The 25,813-nt window shown below is 42.6% G+C and overlaps 1 protein-coding gene across 2 annotated transcripts in view; it reads right to left on the reverse strand.

Annotated features, from left to right (window-relative positions):
* Positions 1-1,725: 1,725 nt before the first annotated feature.
* LOC120054208 (tetraspanin-18-like) overlaps positions 1,726-25,813 on the reverse strand; it is a 100,710-nt gene continuing 76,622 nt past the window's right edge. For both annotated transcript variants that reach the window (XM_039001669.1, XM_039001668.1), the window contains 7 exons: positions 18,365-18,460; positions 12,043-12,237; positions 11,568-11,642; positions 11,332-11,430; positions 4,503-4,679; positions 3,276-3,359; positions 1,726-2,735 (listed from right to left, as the gene is read on the reverse strand). In XM_039001669.1, the coding sequence (XP_038857597.1) occupies positions 2,688-2,735; positions 3,276-3,359; positions 4,503-4,679; positions 11,332-11,430; positions 11,568-11,642; positions 12,043-12,237; positions 18,365-18,427 (741 nt within the window). In that variant the 5' untranslated portion in view covers positions 18,428-18,460 and the 3' untranslated portion in view covers positions 1,726-2,687. The remainder of the gene's footprint in view (positions 2,736-3,275; positions 3,360-4,502; positions 4,680-11,331; positions 11,431-11,567; positions 11,643-12,042; positions 12,238-18,364; positions 18,461-25,813) is intronic.

The following is a 25,813-nucleotide window of genomic DNA, read 5'->3' on the forward strand; positions in this document are numbered from 1 at the left end:
GCCTATGTAGATATTTTTTTTAAATCAGATGTTTCTAGCTTCAATAGTCATTTACAACATTAACAATGTCTACACTGTATTTCTGATCAATTTGATGTTATTTTAATGGACAAAAGGACATTTTTTTTCATTTAAAAAACAAGGACATTTCTAAGTGACCCCACACTTTTGAACGGTAGTGTATGTTTACCCCAAAAATATATGGGGGATTGGAAGTGATGCAGGCGATTACATTGATGGAAGAAACAATCTATCCACAATACTAAAGCTGATCCACTCTCTGAAAAACAACAACAAAAAATACTACTTGAGTAAAAGTCTAAAAGTATTTGGTTTTAAATGTACTTAAGTATCAAAAGTAAATGTAATCTATAAAATATGCTTAAGTGCCAAAAGTACAAGTATAAATCATTTAAAATTCCTTATTAAGCAAGCCAGACGGTACGATTTTATTTTTATTTTTAATTTACGGATAGCCAGGGCACACTTCAACACTCAGACATAATTTACAAATGAAGCGTTTGTGTTTAGTGAGTCTGCCAAATCAGAGGCAGTATGGATGACCAGGGATGTTCTCTTGAAAAGTTTTTTGAATTAGACAATTTTCCTGTCCTGCTAAGCATTCAAAATGGAACTAGTACTTTTGGGAGTCAGAGAAAATGTAAGGAGTGAAAAGTACATTCTTTTCATTAGGAATGTAGTGAAGTAGAAGTTGTCAAAAATATAATTAGTAAAGTACAGATACCCCCCAAAACTGCTTAAGTTGTACTTTAAAGTATTTTTACTTAAGTACTTTACACCACTGTCTCACAGCCCTCTGACCTCTGCCTGCCCTTGACCTGTCGTCCGCCTGCCCCGCTTTGTTAGTAAACATATGTTATTCGAATTGTCTGCATCTGGGTCGTATGCTGAGGTCTGATTGTGGGACAAATTCTATAACAGTGAAAGCCAGGAAGTTCATCTGTACTTTCTTAGGCAAAACCTTCTCAAACATTAATAGTACTGAACAGCCTTTTGGCTTCAACCACTACGTCCCCTTCTGCATTTTATTTTATATAATCTATGGACATAGATAGTGGAACCCCAGAAATGACACCACTCAGCTAGGCTGAAGCTCCAGGGAAATGACTTGTGATTTTCTTCCCATTGAGAGTTTTCATTTTCATAATCTTCCCTCATTTTCATAATATTCCATTTCTCTTTGCTTATTTCAGCTGTTCTTGCCATAATATGGACTTGGTCTTTTACCAAATAGGGCTATCTTCTGTATACCACCCCTACCTTGTCACAACACAACTGACTGGCTCAAACGCATAAACTTTTAACAAGGCACACCTGTTAATTGCATTCCAGGTGACTACCTCATGAGCTGGTTGAGAGAATGCCAAGAGTGTGCAAAGCTGTCAAGGAAAAGGGTGGATACATTGAATAATTTAAAATATATTTGGATTTGTTTACATGATTCCATATGTGTTATTTCATAGTTTTGATGTCTTCCCTATTATTCTACAATGTAGAATATAGTACAAATAAAGAAAAACCCTGGAATGAGTAGGTTTGTCCAAACTTTGACTGGTACTGTATTTTGGGGGGGACAATTTTACCTGCTTCAAACATTGGGGGCCCCTCCTACGCCCTTGCCAAAGAGCATCTGACTAGGCCTTCTATCCTGCTTTACTAGGTACATTGTTTTACAAGCATCAGAAAGGAATTCACCACATGGACAACATTTTAGAATGCCATTTTAATGTCATTGTCTTTTCAAGAATCAAATACAAATGCATACAAATACATTTATTTTCACCTAAGCCACATGTAACCACTATTGCAATGAACATCACAACACAAATACAATATTTTAACAGAAGTTGCCTTTCAAGCTCGAATGGTCAAAAGGGGCAACATGCACACATGCATTCATTCATACAAGGACACACACACACACACACACAGTATAGATGGGACTTTTTACAGCATTAAAGAGGTATGGCTCTAACAATAGTATGTGGAGGGAGGGAGTGGGAAAGAGGGAGGAATTGTGGTAGCAGTAGATGGAAGGGCGGGGGATCGGGGGAGGGAGAAGTGGTAATAGGAAGGAACAGCTAAAGTGTACATAAAACACATATTTCTATATTAGTCAAGCCAACTTTTTACTCAGTAAGTATAAATATTCTTCATCCAAAAGTCAGTGCAGTGTCTTCTGCTCTAGCCTGAGTCCCAGTTAGCTAGCAAGACAGCACAAACAGATCTGGGTCTCAAGCTACTTCTGCTGCAGGGCAGGCTTCAACCGGGTCCTCTTATTTACCACGCCTGGTTTCACCCAGGTCCTATTCGCGTTCCACTACTATACACCCGGTCCGTGTTAGACCTGGTCCATGAAACATCTGTTTCACTTTACACACAAATCACTTTACACACGTTTTCTTGTCGTTTTCCTGTCGTTCTTGTCTTTTTTTCTCTTTCTATCCTTTCTTTTTTTTGTCACCAAATACCTCAAAGGTCCAGCTGAGAAGTACTAGTTGTTTGTTTTCTGAGTGTTGTTTCGTTTGTTTTCCAACCAATCAATCAATTTTGGCAGATATAAAAGAGAACGATAAATTTACAAGTGTACATTTTTCTTTCCCTTCTCCTGATTTCCCTTTTCTAGCTCCGAAAAGTCCTCCTGTCCGGCGTGTGGTGCGCTAATCCTACTGGATACCTCTGAAGAGACACATGGCAAAGACCATGGCAAACAGCTGTGGAGAAGAACAGAGGAGTGTCAGAACAGCAGTCAGGACAGAGAACAAGACACAAAGTAAGTGTTTAAATTCTGCTAGCCTAATAAACTGGTCGACTGTTCTGCAGCCAAACGATGATGATGATGAAACTAGACAAAATAAACCAAACTATCTACATGATGATGATTAGACAATTCAGCTCTGGCTTAATCTAATAAATCGACTAGATTGCCATATCCATAATTATGACTTCAGAGATACCTCCCCAGTATATTATCCTATGTAATGTATGGTGTGTAACAGTCCTGCAACACCAATATTCTCCACTAAGTGGGGCAATCGTACTATAAACGGGGAAGTGACCAGCACTTGCTTCAAATGATACATTCTCCAGTATTTCAGATTCCGTTGCTGTGTACTGTGTGGGGAAGATAAACTACATGGATTTTTCTAAACAGCTTACATTACCAATCACACCAACTGACAAGGGAAAAATGTGTTGATTTGGAGGCTACTCACAAAGGCGCTTATTATAAGTAACAAAATATTGAATCCTACCTCAATGGTGAGCACCACGATGGCCAGCGCTCCAGCCACATAGATGTACAGCTCAAAGTAGTCCACCACTGCTGAGTAGCAGCCCTGAAAACACACAGAGAGGAAAGAGTCTCAGTCTCAGTCACAATTCAATAGTATGAGTCAATATGAGAGAGTATTGAAATGTGTGTGTTTGTGTGTCTGTGTGTGCACGCATGTGCATAAATGCATGCATGTGTGTGTGTGCTGAAATGCATGGACAATATAAATAGCATCAGAGCCATAACTGAATGCGTCAGTGAACAATAGACTAGATGAATGGGCTGAGAGACAGAGACTGAGACAGGGCCCCTGGCCTCATTGGCTTTTAATGAGGCTCTGTGTGTGAATGGGAGAGAGACAGCGAGAGACAGACGCCTTCCGGAGATACTGCATTGTTCCACAGGCCTTAACAACAACAGTTGGAGCCTCTCCTTCCCATCAGTGTTGACTGTAATTACATTTCCCTCTCAAGACAGTGATTAAAACAGGCAAGCACACACAGAGATAAATATAGACCCGCACACACAAGCACACAAATGTGTGCATTCCGTTTGTCAATATGGCTAAATCCGTTTGTCAATATGGCTAAATACTGTATGTTTCTACCTCCACACACACGCACACCTGCACGCCCACTTCCATACCCTACTCCAAGCCCGCACTACCCTACCCTACTCCAATCTACATAGTCAAACACAAGCATGCATAAGTACACACACACACACTGCACTACTCTACACTACACAGTAAAACATACTTCCTTGACACCCAGAACATAGAAAAGCACTAATGAGTCTACCGGTATGAGGACAGTGCCAGTAGAGAAGCAGTCCCGTTATATCATCACTCCAACATACACTCTTCTGCTCTAGTTTAGCTGATAGGCCAGAGGAGGGTTTTGTCTCCCAGTGTGGCAGGGAGAGGGGGCAGTGTTAGCCTCGTGGTTAGAGTGACGAACATGCAACTGGAAGGTAGCCAGTTAAAATCCTAGGGTAGGAATGTGGAGGGCTGCCAGATATCTCAGGTGCCACCCACTGCTGATGTGATGTACTACCTGTTCTGTGGGAACTGCTCTAGGTGCCCTGCTCTGGAGGTCCTGCTCCAGGGGCGACATTTTTATTTCCATTCTCTTTGTTGAATGGGTCAATAAAGATTATTAAAGGGTTCATAGTAGTATTTTTGAAGTAGTCTAGTACCAGTACCCACCTTGTTGTTTCTGAACAGCATGTTCCCCATCAGACACTCCTCCTGGGGGATGTAGGCTGAGTCTCCGGGATGACTACCCCTCCTGCAGCAGGCCGCAGGGACCATCTCATTAGGGTTGATCAGTCTGAACAGGCTCTCCTCAAAGTCCACCGGGCTGTTCACGCCACAGCAGTCAAACTGGGGAGGAGAGCTGGGTAAATTACACTGAGTATACAAAACATTAAGAACACATGCTCTTTCCATGACATAGACTGGCCAGGTGAATCCAGGTGAAAGCTATGGTCACTTATTGATGTCACTTCAATCAGTGGAGATGAACGGGAGGAGACAGGTTAAAGAAATGTTTAATCCTTGAGAACATTGAGACATGGATTGTGTATGTGTGCCATTTAGAGGGTGAATGGGCAAGACAAAATATTGAAGTGCTTTTGAACGGGGTATGGTAGTAGGTGCCAGGCGCACTTGTTTGTGTCAAGAACTGCAGCGCTCCTGAGTTTTTCAGGCTCAACAGTTTCCCATGTGTATCATTAACCTATACGGTCCAAATAATGAAGATTCAAGCTTCTTTGAAAATATTTAAGAATTTATCTATTACCCTGCCTAGAATGCCAGCATCCCGGAGTCGCCTCTTCACTGTTTTGCCGGGACTATTTAATGAAGCTGCCAGTTGAGGACTTGTGAAGCGTCTGTTTCTCAAACTAGACACTCTAATGTACTTGTCCTCTTGCTCAGTTGTGCACAGCAATAATTAAATATTAAACTATGTCAGTAGGAAGATTATGCAATAGTAATGTAAACACCTTACTCTGCTTATCTTAAATCGGCCTATGGTCAAAAATGTATTTTTTCCCCTCATCAATCTACACACAATACTGACAAAGCAAAAACATATATATATTTTTTAAATTTTGCAAATGTTGTAAAAAAGAAGAAAAAAAGATCACATTTACTCAGTACTTTGTTGAAGCACCTTTGGCAGCCTTGAGTCTTCTTGGGTATGACGCTACAAGCTTGGCACACCTGTACTTGGGGAGTTTCTCCCATTCTTCTCTACAGATCCTCTTAAGCTCTGTCAGGTTGGATGGGAAGCGTCGCTGCACACCTATTTTCATAATCCAAGATGGCGTAGCAGTGGGAGCAGTCTGTTTTGATTGTCTTGTCGTGTCCCTTGTATATATCGTCTTTATCTTCGTATATATTTTTTATCTAATTTTCCATCTACGGACTGAACATACTCTCCTGCAACCCGCCTCACCCAATGTGGTATGGATCTGCTATTTTTACACTTTTGAACCGGAACCCCCTTCAGGAGCTAGCCAGCTAACTAGCTAGTAGTCAGTTAGCCACTGCTAGCGGTCACCAACCGTTAACTCGGACATCTGCCAGCCTCAGCCTGGGCAACTCCTGCCAGCCTGAACAGCACGATATCTACCCAGAACATATTGGACTGCTTTTCTCTACCACATCTCCGGATTCCTACCGCAAGCTCTGAACCTTTACCCCGGATCATCGCAGCTAGCTAGCTGCTATCCGAGTGGCTACTCCTGTCTAACGTCTCTGTCCCGAAGCAAGCACCAGTTAGCCTGGAGCTAGCCTCGAACTAGGCCCATCTCCCGGCTAGCCGAAGAGATCTATCAAGCAATTTCTGGGCTTCAAATACCTCTTTTCCCAATTGGCCTGGACCCTTTGCTGCCGACACGGAGCCTAGCCGGCCATCACGACAGGTCTGCCGACGTAACCTTCCGAGGGGGTTTCAACAGGCTCTCCCAATGCAACGTCCCCCTGAGGCCCATCTGCTAACCCCGGCCTGCTAGCTGTCTGAATCGCCGTGCCTCCAGCTCGCCTAGCTACTCACTGGACCCTATGATCACTCGGCTACACATGCCCCTCCCTAATGTCAATATGCCTTGTCTATTGCTGTTTTGGTTAGTCATTTTTATCTTATTTCACTGTAGAGCTTCCAGCCCTGCTCAATATACCTTAGCTAGCCCTTATGTTCCACCCCCCACACATGCGGTGACCGCACCCTGCTTAAATGGTGCCTCTAGAGACAAAACCTCTCATCGTCACTCAATGCCTAGGCTTACCTCCACTGTACTCACATCCTACCATACCCTTGTCTATACATTGTGCCTTGAATTTATTCTTCCGCACCCAGAAACCTGCTCCTTTTACTCTCTGTTCCAAACGCACTAGACGACCAGTTCTTTCAGCCTTTTACGCACTCTTATCCTACTCCTCCTTTGTTCCTCTGGTGATTTAGAGGTTAACCCAGGCCCTGCAGCCCCCAGCATCACTCCCATTCCCCAGGCGCTCTCATTTGTTGACTTCTGTAACCTAAAAAGCATTTGTTTCATGCATGTTAACATTAGACGCCTCCTCCCTGAGTTTGTTTTATTCACTGCTTTAGCACACTCCACCAACCCGGATGTCCTAGCCGTGTCTGAATCCTGACTTAGGAAGGCCACCAAAAATCCTGAAATGTCCATCCCTAACTATAACATTTTCCGACAAGATACAATTGCCAAAGGGGGCGGAGTTAGCCTGCAGAACTCTGTCATACTATCCAGGTCTGTGCCCAAACAATTCGAGCTTCTACTTCGGCCACAGCTGTGCCCTGGACACCATATGCGAATTGAATGCCCCCCATCTATCTTCAGAGTTTGTACTGTTAGGTGACCTAAACTGGGACATGCTTAACATCCCGGCCATCCTACAATCTAAGATAGATGCCCTCAGTCTCACACAAATCATCAAGGAACCTACCAGGTACAACCCTAAATCCGTAACCATGGGCACCCTCTTAGATATCATCCTGACCAACCTTCCCTCTAAATACACCCCTGCTCTCTTCAACCAGGATCTCAGTGATCATTGCCTGTGTGCGTAATGGGTCCGCGGTCAAACACCCCTCATCACTGTCAAATGCTCCCTAAAACACTTCGGCGAGCAGGCCTTTCTAATCGACCTGGCACGGGTATCCTGGAAGGATATTGACCTCATCCTATCAGTAAAGGATGCCTGGTTGCTCTTCAAAAGTTTATTCTCCATCTTAAATAAGCATGCCCCATTCAAAAAATGTAGAACTAAGAACAGATATAGCATTTGGTTCACCCCAGACTTGACTGCCCTTGACTAGCACAAAAACATCCTGTGGCGTTCTGCATTAGCATCGATTAGCCCCCGCGATATGCAACTTTTCAGGTAAGTCAGGAACCAATACACTCAGTCAGTTAGGAAAGCTAAGGCTAGCTTTTTCAAACAGAAATTTGCTTCCTTTAGCACTAATTCCAAAAAGTTTTGGGACACTGTAAAGTCCATAGAGAATAAGAGCACCTCCTCCCAGCTACCCATTGCACTATTAATAAATCTATGATAATCGGTTAATTCAATAAGCATTTATCCACGGCTGGCCATGCTTTCCACCCCCCCCCCACCCCCCCCCCCCCCACTACTTCTTCACCCAAATCCAGACAGCTGATGTTCTGAAAGAGCTGCAACATCTGGATCCCTACAAATCAGCTGGGCTAGACAATCTGGACCCTCTCTTTCTAAAATTATCAGCCGAAATTGTTGCAACGCCTATTCAACCTCTCTTTCGTATCATCTAAGATCCCCAAAGATTGGAAAGCTGCTGCAGTCATCACCCACTTCAAAGGGGGAGACACCCAAACTGTTACAGACCTATATCCATCCTGCCCTGCCTTTCTAAAATCTTCAAAAGCCAAGTTAATAAACAGATTACCGACCATTTCGAATCCCAAAGTACCTTCTCCACTATGCAATCTGGTTTCCAAGCTGGTCACGGGTGCACCTCAGCCACACTCAAGGTCCTAAACGATATCATAACCGCCATCGATAAAAGACAGTACTGTGCAGCTGTATTCCTCGACCTGGCCAAGGCTTTCAACTCTGTCAATCACCGCATTCTTATCGGCAGACTCACTAGCCTTGGCTTTTTAAATGACTGCCTCGCCTGGTTCACCAACTACTTCTCAGAGTTCAGTGTGTCAAATCGTAGGGCCTGTTGTCCGGACCTCTGGCAGTCTCAATGGGGGTGCCACCGGGTTTAATTCTCGGGCTGACTCTTTTCTCTGTATATATCAATGATGGCGCTCTTGCTGCTGGTGATTCTCTGATCCACCTCTATGCAGATGACACCATTCTGTATACATCTGGCCCTTCTTTGGACACTGTGCTAACAAACCTCCAAACGAGCTTCAACGCCATACAACACTCCTTCCGTGGCCTCTAACTGCTTTTAAATGCAAGTAAAACTAAGTGCATGCTCTTCAACCGATTTCTGCCTGCACCCTCCCGCCCGACTAGCATCACTACTCTGGACGGTTCTGACCTAGAATATGTGGACAACTACAAATACCTAGGTGTCTGGTTAGACTGTAAACGCTCTTTCCAGACTCACATTAAGCATCTCCAATCCAAAATTAAATCTAGAATCAGCTTCCTATTTTGCAAAAAAGCCTCCTTCACTCATGCCGCCAAACATACCCGCGTAAACTGACTCTCCTACCGATCCTTGACTTTGGCGATGTCATTTACAAAATAGCCTCCAACACTCTACTCAGCAAACTGGATGTAGTCTATCACAGTGCCATCCGTTTTATCACCAAAGCCCCATATACTACCCGCCACTGCGACCTGTATGCTCTCATTGGCTGGCCCTCACTACATATCTGTCGCCAAACCCACTGGCTCCAGGTCATCTATAAGTCTTTGCTAGGTAAAGCCCCGCCTTATCTCAGCTCACTGGTCACCATAGCAACACCCACCCGTAGCACGCGCTGCAGCAGGTATATCGGTCATGCACTGGTCATCCTCAAAGTCAACACTTCCTTTGGCCGCCTTTACTTCCAGTTCTCTGCTGCCAATGACTGGAATGAATTGCAACAATCTCTGAAGCTGGAGTCTTATATCTCCTTTAAGCATCATCTGTCAGAGCAACTTACCGATCACTGTCCCTGTACACAGTAAATAGCACACCCGACTACCCATCCCCATATTATTACTTACCCCTCTTGCTCTTTTGCACCCCAGTAACTCTACCTGCACATCTAGCACTCCATTATTAATGCTAAATTGTAATTATTTTCGCCTCTAGGGCCTATTTATTGCCTACCTCCCTACTCTTCTACATTTGCACACACTGTACATAGTACTGTACACTATTTTTATTTTATTTTGTGTTATTGACTGTACGTTTGTTTGTGTAACTGTGTTTTTGTCGCACTGCTTTGCTTTATTTATTGCAGTTGTAAATGAGAACTTGTTCTCAACTGGCCTACCTGGTTAAAAATGTTCAACTCTCCAGAGATGTTTGATCGGGTTCAAGTCCGGACTCTGGCTGGGCCACTCAAGGACATTCAGAGACTTGTCCCGAAGTTACTCCTGCGTTGTCTTGGCTATGTGCTTAGGGTCATTGTCCTGTTGGAAGGTGAACCTTCGCCACCAGTCTGAGATCCTGAGCGCTCTGGAGCAGGTTTTCATCAAGGATCTCTCTGTACTTTGCTGCGTTCATCTTCCCCTCGTTCCTGGCTAGTCTCCCAGTCCCTGCCACTGAAAAACATCCCCATAGCATGATGCTGCCACCACCATGCTTCACCGTAGGGATGGTGCCAGGTTTCCTCCAGACTTGAAGCTTGGCATTCAGGCCAAAGAGCTCAATCTTGGTTTCCTCAGACCATAGATTCTTGTTTATCATGGTCTGAGAGACCTTTAGGTGCTTTTTAGCAAAATACTGAGGTGTGGGTTCCGTCAGGCCACTCTACCATAAAAGCCTGATTGGTTATTTCCTGTCAGAGTGACCATCGGGTTCTTGGTCACCTCCCTGACCAAGGCCCTTCTCCCCCGATTGCTCAGTTTGGCCGAGCGGCCAGCTCTAGGAAGAGTCTTGGTGGTTCCAAACTTCTTCCATTTAAGAATGATGGAGGCCACTGTGTTCTTGGGGACCTTCAATGCTGCAGAATTGTGCCCTTCCCCAGATCTGTGCCTCGACACAATCCTGTCTCGGAGCTCTACGGACAATTCCTTCGACCTCCTGGCTTGGTTTTTGCTCTGACATGCACTGTCAATTGTGGAACTTTATATAGACAGGTGTGTGCCTTTCCAAATCGTGTCCAATTAATTGAATTTACCAGTTTTAGAAACATCTCAAGAATGATCAATGGAAACAGGATGCCCCTGAGCACAATTTCGAGTCTCATAGCAAAAGGGTCTGAATACTTGTATAAAACACAGAAATACCTTATTTAAATATTTGTAAACATTTCTAAAAACCTGTTTTCGCTTTGTCATTATGGGGTATTGTGTGTAGATTAATGAGGAAAAAAATGTATTTAGTTCCCAGTGATGTACTAGGCCGTCTTCACCACCGGCTGGAGGGCATTGCGGTCATGGAAGGAGCAATTCCTGTACCAGGCCGTGATGCAACCGGTCAGGACTCTCTCGATGGTGCAGCTGTAGTATTTGGAGAGGGTCTGGGGTGGCATGCCAAATTTCTTCAGCTGCCTTAGGAAGTAGAGATGCTGTTGCGCCCTCTTGACAAGAGTGGTGGTGTTGTTGGTCCATGTCGAGTCCTAAGTGATGTTGACACCGATGTATTTAAAACTCCTGACTCTTTCTACTGCAGTACTGTTGATCGGGGCATGTTCCCTCATCTGCTTCCTGAAGTGAACAATCAATTCCTTTGTTTTGCTGAGGTTGAGGGAGAGGTTGTTCTCCTGGCACCACAATGCCAGTTCACTTACCTTGAATTGAGTATATTGACATGGAATTGACCTCAAGCTTAGCAAGTACAGTATTTTAGCCTTACAGTGTTCATGATAGCGTTCCACGTTCCAGTGAAGACATCAGTGTTATTGTAGCCCAGGTAGTGCATCTTCAGCTCCTTAGTGAAGTACTCTCTGGTCAGCTAGACAGGAACATGGAGAATGTTGGTATTAGTTCTGTATGGTCAGAGGTTTTACTGTATCACCATGATGAAGGGGACAGTGTTTGCACACTACAGTGGATGGTCACAGGATCCATATAAGGACAGAATTTACTCACGTGCTCCCGGAATATGAAGGCCAGGATGGCTGCAGCTAGTTCCGCCAGGAAGATGACCAGGATGAGCATGAAGAACTGCAGGGACACAGGAGAGAGGGCAGGAGGGAGAGAGAGAGAGAGAGGGAGTGGTGGACAAGACATTTAGTGAGAGGAGAGACAGAGAGAGATAAAGGGAGAGAATGAGTCACAGAGTTAGTGTCAGCAAAAGTGAGTGCAAGTCACAAAAAATTCAACATTAACTATGCATGTGGCCTGGTGCGTCGAAGGCAAATTATTATGGCTTATTTATTTTCCATCTATCTCAGGCCAGCATGACTCTCTCTCTCTCTCTCGCTCACACACAAAGAGCAGCAGACGCTTGTTCTCAATGATGACTCCACAGCAGCAAAGGAATGTTTATAACACTGTTATAACGCTGTGACCTACTGTACTATCACAGTTACTCTATAATATAACACAGTGTGGGCCTACTTACAAACATCAGCAGACACTTGTTCTCCCGGATGGCTCCACAGCAGCCCAGGAAGCCCAATAGGAAAAGCATTCCCCCCAGGGCCAGGATGATGTAGACTCCTGTGAAGAGCAGAGGGTTGGCTGCTACGATCTCCTTGAAGCCTGTAGGGTCCACCAGCACCCACACACCCACACCCAGGAGGAAGGAGCCTCCCAGCTGGGAAAAAGAGGGGGGAGGGGGGAAGTGGGAGAGAGAGGGTTAAGGTTAGTTTATCTGCATATAATAATTACAATTAATGGAAGAAACAGAACACGTGCAGTTGAGGTAGGAAACCTAACAGGGAAACCTAAAACCTCACCAAAGAGGGATGGAGGGAGGGAGAGTTAAATCACTGTCACAATCTCTACTTTTTTAATACTGTACTGAACTCCTTGTATGTGACTCCTCCATCTTGGCTCCATGTCCATCTTATCAGCAGTAAAAGTAATATTTACATGATAACTGTATGTCAGAGTGTCACTGGCTCTGTAGTAGATCCCGAGGAAGTCTGTGGGAGGAGGAAATTGGGTCAGCACTCCCTCTAATGGTGTCTCTGGCTCTGGTCTAGTCTCCCTATCTTTGCAACTGTTCCCCCAAGAGATCATTTCAGCTCTTTCATACTACCAATCTGTTAAATTTGTATACCCCTTGCAGGGGAATAACATGTAAAATGTTGTGTGTTCCTTATGTTTCCTTATGTGGTAGTATGGCAAAGTAACTGAATGTTGAAGGCTTCAATGAAAAGTCATAGCAAACCAAGAGCAGTCTTCGGGAGATATTTCCACCTCTAAGAGAAGTCGCTGGTGTAGAGCCGGCTGCTTCCTCCAGCCAATCTTCCAGCTTTCCATCAGCCCTGAGTGCCCTGCCCACCTCTCTGCCATGCCCTGCCCACCTCTCCACTTTCTTTGCCAGCTACCTGACAAACAGGGATCTCTGTAATCTGTAACTACGGAGACGGCGACTCCTAGCATCGTTCACCCACTTCCACGAGAGTCCCCACCAATAAAAAAAACCCTGTTTATTACTGTGTGGTAATAATGTCTGTTGGCTTTCTGACCTGCTAACACAGAGAGTGGGGGAATGAATTTAAAGTAGTACTACCGACACATGGAAGTGGGTTTGGGGAAGCCAAAAAAAAGAGGTGACCAGGGTGGGGTATAACTACTGAGTAAAGGGGCCGCCCCCAGGTGGTGAGGGTAGGTAGCAACACATCTGCCACGCTGATCCTCAACACTGGAGCTCCCCAGGGGTGCGTGCTCAGTGCCCTCCTGTACTCCCTGTTCACCCACGACTGCATGGCCAGGCACGACTCCAACACCATCATTAAGTTTGCAGACGACACAACAGTGGTAGGCCTGATCACCGACAACAACGAGACAGCGAGGAGGTCAGCGGGAGGAGGTCAGAGACCTGGCCGGGTGGTGCCAGAATAACAACCTATCCCTCAACATAACCAAGACTAAGGAGATGATTGTGGACTACAGGAAAAGGAGGACCGAGCACGCCCCCATTATCATCAACGGGGCTGTAGTGGAGCAGGTTGAGCGCTTCAAGTTCCTTGGTGTCCACATCAACAACAAACTAGAATGGTCCAAACACACCAAGACAATTGTGAAGAGGGCACGACAAAGCCTATTCCCCCTCAGGAAACTAAAAAGATTTGGCATGGGTTCTGAGATCCTCAAAAGGTTCTACAGCTGCAACATCGAGAGCATCCTGACTGGTTGCATCACTGCCTGGTACGGCAATTGCTCGGCCTCTGACCGCAGGGCACTACAGAAGGCAATGCGTACGGCCCAGTACATCACTGGGGCTAAGCTGCCTGCTATCCAGGACCTCTACAACAGGCAGTGTCAGAGGAAGGCCCTAAAAATTGTCAAAGACCCCAGCCACTGACTGTTCTCTCTACTACCGCATGGCAAGCGGTACCGGAGTGCCAAGTCTAGGACAAAAAGGCTTCTCAACAGTTTTTCCCCACAAGCCATAAGACTCCTGAACAGGTAATCAAATGGCTACCCGGACTATTTGCATTGTGTGTCCCCCCAACCCCTCTTTTACACTACTGCTACTCTCTGTTTATCATATATGCACAGTCGCTTTAACTATACATTCATGTACATACTACCTCAATTGGGCCGACCAACCGGTGTCTGTATGTAGCCTCGCTACTTTTATAGCTTCGCTACTGTATATAGCCTGTCTTTTTACTGTTGTTTTATTTCTTTACTTACCTATTGTTCACCTAACACCTTTTTTGCACTATTGGTTAGAGCCTGTAAGTAAGCATTTCACTGTAAGGTCTACACCTGATGTATTCGGCGCACGTGACAAATAAACTGATTTGATACCTCAATAAAGACATATTTCGATGCCCACTCTTGCTGGAACATTGTCTACTTTCCTTTTCTTTGAAATCTTTTGAAAAACTATTTTTTCCGCAATTTCTAGCTAGCTACTATTTGTAACGGTGACGTGTGTGTCAGCCTGTCAGTCAATGTCTGTCCTCGTGCAGTTGTTATTACATGCCTTCAAAATAAACGTCCCACAAGCGGTGGGAGTTAAATCATTACCCAAAGGCCAGTATTCATTGGGCTTTTAATTTGAATAACAAATACGTCTTTCAAAACTTTACTATCGCAAGTTCTTTATGTGATCTGAGCATGATTCCGCGGGCCGTATTGAATTAGGTCGCGGGCCGCATACGGCCCCGTACCGGCCTTTGCCCAGTCTGTAGTAGATCATACAAATAAAATATGTTTTTTAATTTGTAACATTGTGTGTTGATTTCAGAGGTGGCACCACACGTCCCAGAGTGGTGGGGTGGAAATTGTTTTCCTAAATCAGCTGTAAAAAATGGTTTTGTAATGGAGTGCGTAACTGGCTGCAGGGAAGTCAGGCGCAGGAGAACAGAGATGCGTAGCAAACGGAGCCCTTTATTGAGGCGAACAAAACATGGCACTCAGAAAACTAACCACACACGGGTTACAATAACCCGGCGCAAACCAGCCTGGAGTACACATACATTTGCACATAACAATTCCACACAGACATGGGGGGAAACAGAGGGTTATATGCAAGACGAGTAATGAGGGAATGCAAACCAGGTGTGCGGGAAAACAAGACAAAACAAATGGAAAATGAAAGGTGAATCGGCGATGGCTAGAAGAACGGTGATGTCGACCGCCGAACGCCGCCCGAACAAGGAGAGGAACCGACCTCGGCGGAAGTCGTGACAGATGGGACCAGATTTCTTCTAATCAGGTCATATGCTTTTTTTTTTACTCCTGTTAAAACTCCTGGCCCTAGGGAGGATTAAAACATGAAAATCCTGTCAAACAAGTCGAATCAGTCTAAACAGTACTTTGTCCCTCTTTTCAATGCTTTTTGTCTATTTTTTTATTAAACCGAATCAAAAGTGCTGGTGCAAATGCCAGCTTGCCACACGTACTGCTGTGCTGATCTCTGCAACAAATTAAGAAACATAACCTACATGTATGATTTATATGTATCTTATTTTGGGGTCGCTGGAATGAGCTTCGATACAAACACCTCATGTCAACTACCCGGTGAATTATACCCCCGTTTTCAGTCGTAATTTGCATTTACCACATAGCCCAATGATTTGCATGATATTGATTAAAATGAAGCATGGTTTGTTGTAAGGTAGGCCTACTGTACTTTCATATTTGTATTAGAAGGGTAATCATTCATTTTTTTTTTATAGGCTAACGTTACTTGATGAAGCTTTAGCTAGCAGTAAACTCTGCTTTTGTCTTGAAGCTAAAATGTAATGAGTGTAAAGACGAGAAAACACTTTAATTGTCTGCATATGTTTGTGAATTGTTGCGTTAATAGTGTAATATGGTAGATGCATGAAAAATTGCTTGCTTAATGGTAGCTAGTAGCTAGCTAGTTTAATAGTTGAATCGTTTGTAATACTTAGCCTCCTGGCTAGTGGCTACTGTGACATTTACGCTACTTTTGAGTTGCAAAGCAAGAACACCAAACGAACCCTCTCTCGGCTCTTGACATTCCCGTCGCTAATGTGAATTGAAAAGTGTATGTGCAGATTATGTAAATATACATTTCATCCCAATAACTCCATTCAGAGGTGAATATGTCTATCTGTAGTCTTTATGCGCATGAGCAGGGGGTGGGTTAAGGCACATACAGTGCCTTCAGAAAGTAGTCACACCCCTTGACTTTTCCCACATTTTGTTGTGTTACAGCCTAAGTTTAAAATTGATTAAATTGAGAATTTTCGTGACACAACATCCCACAATGTCAAAGTGGAATTGTGTTTTTTTTTGAATTTTTACAAATTATAAAAAAATGAAAAGCTCACGCCTTGAGTCAATACGTATTCAATCCCTTTGTTATGGCAAGCCTAAATGAGTTCATGAGTAAAAATGTGCTTAACAATTCACATTGCATGGACTCACTCCGTGTTCAATAATTGTCATGGTGTATCAATAAACCCAGTCACTACAAAGATATAGGTGTCCTTCCAAACTCAGTCGCCAGAGAGGAAGGAAACCACTCAGGGATTTTATCATGAGGCCAATGGTAACTTTAAAACTGTTCCAGAGTTTAATGGCTGTGATAGGAGACAACTGAGGATGGATCAACAACATTGTAGTTACTCCACAATACTAACCTAAATGACAGAGTGAAAAGAAGGAAGCCTGTACAGAATAAAAACATTCTAAAACATGCATCCTGTTTGCAACAAGGCACTAAAGTAATACTGCAAAGCAATTCACTTTTTGTCCTGAATAAAAAATGTTTTATTGGATTTGCCCCAAACATAACACATTACTAAGTACCATTCTCCATATGTTCAACCATAGTGGTGGCTGCATCATGTATGGGAATGTGTGTAATCGTTAAGGACTGGGGAGTTTTTCAGGATAAAGAAACAGAACGGAGCTAAGCACAGAAAAAATCCTAGAGCAAAACCAGGTTCAGTCTGCTTTCCACCAGAAATTGAAAGATGAATTCACCTTTCAGCAGGTCAATAACCTAAAACACAAGGCCAAATCTACACTGGAGTTGCTTACCAAGAAGACAGTGAATGTTTGAGTGGCCGAGTTACAGTTCTGACTTAAATCTGCTTGAAAATCTATGGCGAGACTTGAAAATTGTTGTCTAGCAATGATCAACAATCAATTTGACAGAGCTTGAAGAATTTTGAAAAGAATAATGGGCAAATATTATACAATACAAGTGTGCAAAGAACTCAAGGACATACCCAGACTCACAACTGTAATTGCTGCCAAAGTTGATTCTAACACCTATTAACTCAGAGGTGTGAATACTTAGAATTGAATTAGATATTTAATTTTCAATACATTTTTTATATATTTGCAAAAATGTCTAAACATGTTTTCCCTTTGTTATTATGGGGTATTGTGTTACAACCTGGATTTAAAACGGATTACATATATTTGTAATCACAACACAACAAAATGTGGAATAAGTCCAGGGGTATGAATACTTTTTCAAGGCACTGTAAGGTAGGTCAGCGGGGGGCTTCAGCTAACTGCCTTTGCCCCCTTTCCTCTAACCTCTCAAAGGGAATCCACCCTTCCCTCCATTCCTCCCTCCTGAACATTCTCTTATCTCCATCCTCCCACTTTCACTAAACCCTATCGGCAGCACCAGTGGGTGACTCTTTAGTGATTAGAAGAAGGGGGATAGGAAGGAAAGGAGAAGAGGGGGTAGAGATATGAGCATCACACACTCATCCTCACACCATTCCCTTCCTCCTGGAAAAGAACCTGTCTTTCAATAAACGTCCAAGGAAACATTCCGTCAAAGGCAGAGCTTAGAGCTATAGAGGCAACCATTGTCTCATGGGATGGTGGGAGGGTAGAATTGTCTGAGAGTATAAACAAAGGAATGGACATGGTAACAGTCACTGGTTGCTACTGAGAAGTTATACAACCCTCCCCACTACATTTAATTATATGACCCTCCTCACCACTACCCCCATACCCCCAGTTATTGGCTCTCTCTGGAGTTACCTTTGATTGTCTGATCAAAACTGAACAAGCAAAACGTCAATTGCAAGCTGCATACCCAGTGGAACTGTAAATATGTGTCATCACCAAAATCAATTCAACGATTTTAATAGAATAAAAAATGCCTCCCTGTGTCTTATTAAATACATGCGAGACCACAATAGAGAGATGGAAAGAGTACTGTTAGATACCATAGGAGGATATACAGGATATACAGAGTATATACAGTGTACTGTATATAGGAGGACAGCTTATAATATAGGGCGTAAGAGAATACTTACGAAGATGAGAAAGTTGAAGACAAACATTAGGTATTTGATGCAGCTGAGACAGTCTCTGTCCATGGCTGTACCTCTCGCTGAAGCCTCTCCCAGCCCCTGAGAGAGAGAACACACAGAGACAGAGCAGTCATTTAAACTGATTTTGTTCTGCAAGAACACACACAATGCAAAACCCAGCACTCACTTTTTCACAAGTTCAGCCCATCAAATATACAGTACCATTCAAAAGTTTGGACACACCTACTAATTCAAGGGTTTTTCTTTATTTTTACCATTTTCTACATTGTAGAATAATAGTGAAGACATCAAAACTATGAAATAACACATATGGAATCATGTAGTAACCAAAAAAGTGTAAAACGAATAAAAATATATTTTTGATTTGAGTTTCTTCAAAGTAGCCACCCGTTGCATTGACATCTTTGCACACTCTTCACATTCTCTCAACCAACACATTAAATGCTTTTCCAACCGTCTTGAAGGAGTTCCCACATATGCTGAGCACTTGTTGGCTGCTTTTCCTTCACTCTGCGATCCAATTCATCACCAACCATCTCAATTGGGTTGAGGTCGGATGATTGTGGAGGCTAGGTCATCTGATGCAGCACTCCATCACTCTCCTTCTTGGTCAAATAGTGTTGGATCATTGTCCTTTTGAAAAATAAATTATAGTCCCACTAAGAACAAACCAGATGGGATGGCGTATCACTGCATAATGCTGTGGTAGCCATGCTGATTAACCTCTCTTGGGCACGTGAGACGTTAGCGTCCCACCTCTTCAACAGCCAGTGAAACTGCTGGGCGCCAAATTCAAATACAGAAATACTCAATATAAAAATTCAGAAAACAAAACATATGTTACATAGGTTTAAAGATTAACTTCTTGTGAATCCAACCACGGTGTCAGATTTAAAAAATGCTTTACGGCGAAAGCATACCTTACGATTATTTGAGAACATAGCCCACTAGACAAATCATTACAAACAGTAACCAGCCATGTAGAACAGTTACACAATTAAAAAATAGAGATAAAATTAATCCCTTACCTTTGATGATCTTCATATGGTTGCACTCAGCAGACATTCATTTACTCAATACATTTTCCTTTTGTTGGATAAAGTCTCTTTAGACCCAAAAACCTCCGTTTTGTTTTGCGCGTTTTCTTCAGTAATCCACAGGTTCAAACGCAGTCAAAACAGGAAGACAAAAAAATCTAAATTGTATCCGTAAAGTTCATAGAAACATGTCAAACGATGTTTATATTCAATCCTCAGGTTGTTTTTAGCCTAAATAATCAATAATATTTCAACCGGACAATAACGTCGTCAATATAAAATGTAAACAAGAAAGGCACTCTCTCGGTTGTGCGCATGAAAAAGCTCCGTGACACTTTAGGGTCCACTCATTCAGACTGCTCTTACTTCCTAATTTTTCAGGTTACAAGCCTGAAACAATTTCTAAAGACTGTTGACATCTAGTGGAAGGCATAGAAACTGCAATTTGGGTCCTAAGTCAATGGATACTGTAATGGCATTGAATAGAAAACTACAAAACCAACAAAAAAACTACTTCCTGAATGGATTTTTCTCAGGTTTTCGCCTGCCAAATCAGTTCTGTTATACTCACAGACACTATTTTAACAGTTTTGGAAACTTTAGAGTGTTTTCTATCCAAATCTACCAGTTATATGCATATCATATCTTCTGGGCCCGAGAAGCAGGCAGTTTAATTTGGGCATGCATTTCATCCAAAATTCTGAATGATGAATGCTGCCCCCTACCCTAGATAAGTTAAGTGTGCCTTGAATTCTAAACAAATCACTGACAGTGTCACCAGCAAAGCACCCCCACACCATAACACCTCCTCCTCCATGCTTCACGGTGGGAACCACACATGCAGAGATCATCCATTCACCTACTCTGTCTCACACAAAGACACAGCGTTTGGAACCAAAGATCTCAAATTTGGACTCATCAGACCAACGGCCAGATTTCCACCAGTCTGATGTCCTTTGCTCGTGTTTCTTGGCCCAAGCAAGTCTCCTCTTCTTATTGGTGTCCTTTAGTAGTGGTTTCTTTTCAGCAATTAGACCATGAAGGCCTGATTCACACAGTCTCCTCTGAACAGTTGATGTTGAGATGTGTCTTACTTGATCTCTGTGAAGCATTTACTTGGGCTGCAATTTCTGAGGCTGGTAACTCTAATGAACTTATCCTCTGCAACAGAGGTAACTCTGGGTCTTCCTTTCCTGTGGCTTTCCTCATGAGAGACAGTTTCATCATTGCGCTGGATGGTTTTTGCGATTGCACTTCAAGAAACTTTCAAAGTTCTTGAAATTTTCCGGATTGACTGACCTTCATGTCTTAATTTTTGGGATAGGGGGCAGCATTCGTAATTTTGGATGAAAAGCGTGCCCAAAGTAAACTGCCTGCTACTCAGGCCCAGAAGCTAGGATATGCATTTGGATAGAAAATACTCTAAAGTTTCCAAAACTGTTACAATATTGTCTGTGAGTATAACTGAACTGATATGGCAGGCGAAAACCTGAGGAAAATCCATCCAGGAAATGCTATTATTTTGAAATGGCTGTTTTTCCATTGAAAGCTTATCCACCATACAAAGACTTATGACCCAGTTCACGATCCCTATGGCTTCCACTACATGTGGCCAGTCTTTAGGCATTGTTTCAGGCTTTTACTCTGAAAAATGAGGGAGAAACACCACTTTCAATGAGAGGACAGTGGAAATTTCCAGACATGAGTCCTGCGCTTGACCGGGAGTGCGCCTTTCTTGTTTTTCCTTTTCTATTGACGAAGCTATTGTCTGGTTGAAATATGATCGATTATTTATGACAAAAACAACCTGAGGATTGATTATATACATCGTTTCACATGTTTCTACGAACTTTTATGGTACTTTTTAGATTTTTCGTCTGCCTGCTGTGACCGCGCTTTGTTCCAATGGATTACTGAATAAAACGCACCAACAAAACGGAGGTTTTTGGACATAAAGAGGTACTTTATCGAACAAAATGAACATTTATTGTGTAACATGGAGTCTTGGGAGTGCAACCATATGAAGATCATCAAAGGTAAGTGATACATTTTATCGCTATTTCTGACTTTTGTTACTCCTCTACTTGGCTGGTTACTGTTTGTAATGATTTGTCTGCTGGGCGCTGTTCTCAGATAATCGCATGGTTTGCTTTCGCCGTAAAGCCTTTTTGAAATCTGACACAGCGTTTGGATTAACAAGAAGTTTATCTTTAAGCTGATGTATAACACTTGTATCTTTTATGTATGTTTATTATGAGAATTTCTGTTTTGTTGAGTTTCACAACCTGCAATTTCACCTGGATGTTGTTTGAGACAGTGGATTACTGAACAAAACGCACTAACAAAACTTAGGTTTTTGGATATAAAGAGGGACTTTATCGAACAAAACAAACATTTATTGGGTAACTGGGAGTCTTGTGAGTGCAACCATATGAAGATCACCAAAGGTAAGTGATTAATTTTATCGCTATTTCTGACTTTTGTTACTCCTCTACTTGGCTGGTTACTGTTTGTAATGTTTTGTGTGCTGAGCGCTGTCCTCAGATAATCGCATGGTATGCTTTCGCCGTAAAGTATTTTTGAATTCTGACACAGCGGCTGGATTAACAAGATAAGCTTTATTTTGATGTATTGCACTTGTGGTTTTATGAAAGTTAAATATTTACAGTAATTTAATTTGGCGCTCTGCAATTTCACCGGATGTGGTTGAGGTGGGATGCTAGCATCCCACTGTTCCATAAGAAGTTAAAGTAATGATGGAGTGTAGTTTCTCTTTGCTTATTTGAGCTGTTCTTGCCATAATATGGACTTGGTCTTTTACCAAATAGGGCTGTCTTCTGTATACCACCCCTACCTTGTCACAACACAACTGATTTGCTCAAACGCATTAAGGCAAGAAATTCTACAAATTAACTTTTAACAAGGCACACCTGTTAAATGAAATGCATTCCAGGTGACTACCTCGTGAAGCTGGTTGAGAGAATGCCAAGAGTGTGCAAAGCTGTCATCAAGTCAAAGGGTGGCTACTTTGAAAAATCTCAAATATATTTTGATTTGTTTAACACTTTTTTGGGGGATACTACATGATTCCAAATGTGTTATTTCATAGTTTCGATGTCTTCACTATTATTCTACAATGTAGAAAATAGTAAAAATAAAGAAAACCCCTGGAATGAGTAGGCGTGTCCAAAATTTTGACTCGAATTGTACGTAAACAAAGTGAGTATCTTCATTTCAGCCAATATAATCGCAACAGAAAAACACCAAAATCATACCCACAGGCATTCTGCACCAGCAACAGTTTCTGAACTATCCCATAAACCAGAAACCTACAGTATAGGTTGGGACAACAAAATATTCGCAGTGTCAGAACCACACAACCTGACATGGCACACAACTCGGTGAGCCCCCAAATTGTGACTGACAACTTATGTCAGTGTTTAACTTTGCTAGTATCGGCCCCTCCCAGGGTATTTTCTTGAACAAAATGGGGCTTAGGTAATGAGCGTGGCAGGGGAATTATAGGACTTCCTGTTGGCCGCAGTGACAAAATGTAGCTGTTTTAAAGCTAATTTCCCGTAAATCTACATATTTTGCCATGGCTTATGCTATGTGACTCTAAACAGTATGACAAAATCAATTGCACTTTTGGAGCTACAAACATAAGCCATGAAAAAAATACTCCTGAATGCATCATTTTTTTAATGTAAGATTCTCCCTGACTGTCTAGCTTTCATTTTGGTGATTGTTAGTTCTCAAAGATGCTCTTATTTAATCATATATAGGTCCATTATCTTTTCTACATACTTTATATCTGTTTTTAGTCGTTTAAGTTTACACTGAAATATTCAGACATTGCTCGTTCTGATATTTCGTAATTTTTATTTTTGGGGTATTTGTGTGTATTATTTTGTATTGTTAGGTATACTGAACTTTTGGAGCTACAAACATAAGCATTTTGCTGCACCTGTGATATCTGCAAAATATGTGTACGCGACCAATAAAACTTGATTTGATTCCATTTTTTTTTTACTGTTTGTACATAGACTTTGAACGTCACAGCAGTGGGGATCAGACATTCAGGTCCAAACACAGTTGAGGCTTGAAGCTTTTCCCCTGATAGCTTAAAACCATCAAGCCCTGGATTGGTAGATATTGCCCTGGTTTTAACCACTGACTCAGAGTTCCTGAGAGAAATGGAGATAACTCCTCTAGGCTTTCACAGCAGATAAGGCTAGAGGAAAAGGCACCTAGAAGATTAGGAGTCTGAAGCTAGAAAGGAAGACAGGGAAAATGGAAGCCATTTCAACTTTTTTTTAACAGATTGGCAGTGTCTCTGAGGAGTTGTCTGGTTGCCCAAACCAGGTCTATTCATAACTCCTACACTCCCTAAAGGTAGATTTACTTAATGCCGTCTCGGAAGAGTTAAGTACCGTCGCTTATATGTGAAATAAATACGGGCATGTCGGGGAAAAGTCTTTTGTTTTTGTTGGTTTTACCTCTGACACCAGTGGCGATTGGTACCATTTAAGATGAGGGAGGATGATAGTTTGTTTTCTTGAGCATGGCCTTATTTCTATTACAGCATATTGGATGACTGTCATTCAGATTCCATTCACCCAGCTCAATGTAACATCAATAGGTTTAGGCTACTACATGAAACCAAAATGTTCCCTATACCCATCATGAGGTTGCTACAACCTCATCTATGAATGGAAATTTACAACGTAAGTCGAGAGAAATTTGTATAATAAAGGTGACAGACAGTGACACATTCAATAATGCCTTGCACACTCTTGCCTGCATCTAGCTTATCTAGGGTATAATCATTAGTCCAACGGTTGCAAAAGAGAGTTTCTATTGGACAAACTCAGGTATGTTTATCGCCGTTTCGTTCAGTTTGCTTCCATTTAAGAAAGCAAAATCGGCTGAATGAATACACCCCTGATCACATGCAAAGACAGTTCACTTACATAGCAGCCACATACACACAGCATGATCACTTTGATCATTGTAGCTATAATTCCTTCTCGCATCTACGCGCTCTCCTCCTCTCACATTTTCCCTTTGCTTGTGGACTTCAGTGCACAACACAACACATCACCAAACCTTCATATTATAATTGCTAACCACTACACACAGCCTACATCGTTATCACCATTAATAGCTAACATCAAAGTCAACATACACTACATGACCAAAGGTATGTGGACACCTGCTCGTCGAACATCTAATTCTAAAATCATGGGCATTAATATGGATTTGGTCCCTCCATTTTCTGCTATAACAGCCTCCACTCTTCTTGGAACGCTTTCCACTAAATGTTGGAACATTTCTGCGGGGACTTGCATCCATTCAGCCACGAGCATTAGTGAGGTCGGGCACTGATGTTGGGCGATTAGGCCTGGCTCGCAGTTGGCGTCAATTCATCCCGAAGGTGTTCGATGGAGTTGAGGTCAGGGCTCTGTGCAGGCCACTCAAGTTCTTCCACACTGATCTCGACAAACCATTTCTGTATGGAGCTCGCTTTGTGCACGGGGGCATTGTCATGCAAAAACAGGAAAGGGCCTTTCCCAAACTGTTGCCACAAAGTTGGAAGCACAGAATCGTCTAGAATGTCATTGTATGCTGTAGCGTTAAGATTTCCCTTCACTGGAACTAAGGGGCCTAGCCCAAACCATGAAAAACAGCCCCAGACCATTATTCCTCCTCCACCAAACTTAACAGTTGGCACTATGCATTCGGGCAGGTAGCGTTCTCCTGGCATCCGCCAAACCCATATTCATCCTTACCACTTTGTGGCTGAGCCGTTGCTGCTTCTAGACGTTTCCACTTCACAATAACAGCACTTACAGTTGAGCTCAGCTCTAGCAGCGCAGAAATTAGACAAACTGACTTGTTGGAAAGGTGGCATCCTATGATGGTGCCACGTTGAAAGTCACTGAGCTCTTCAGTAAGGCCATTCTACTGCCAATGTTTGTCTATGGAGATTGCATGGCTGTGTGCTCGATTGTATGCACTTGTCAGCAACAGGTGTGGCTGAAATAGCCGAATCCACTGATTTGAAGAGGTGTCCACATACTTTTGTATATATAGTGTAGCTGTTCTGATGTACAAAAGCTATTTTTCTGTCATAGGAAATTATGGCAGAAACATTATGTACAAAAAAAGTTATGATCAGCACAAAAAAAACACAACCTAGCAGAATTGGTGAGGAGCCTGTAAAACAGAAGCTATCCATTTTAGTGACATTCTATTCTTTATAACCTTTATTTAACTAGGCAAGTCAGTTAAGAACAAATAAGACAGTGGCTTAACTGCCTTGTTCAGGGGCAGAACAACAGATTTTTACTTTGTCAGCTCAGGGATTCGATCTAGCAACCTTTCGGTTACC

The sequence above is a fragment of the Salvelinus namaycush genome, chromosome 9 (assembly GCF_016432855.1).
Source record: "Salvelinus namaycush isolate Seneca chromosome 9, SaNama_1.0, whole genome shotgun sequence".
Classification (NCBI taxonomy): domain Eukaryota; kingdom Metazoa; phylum Chordata; class Actinopteri; order Salmoniformes; family Salmonidae; genus Salvelinus; species Salvelinus namaycush.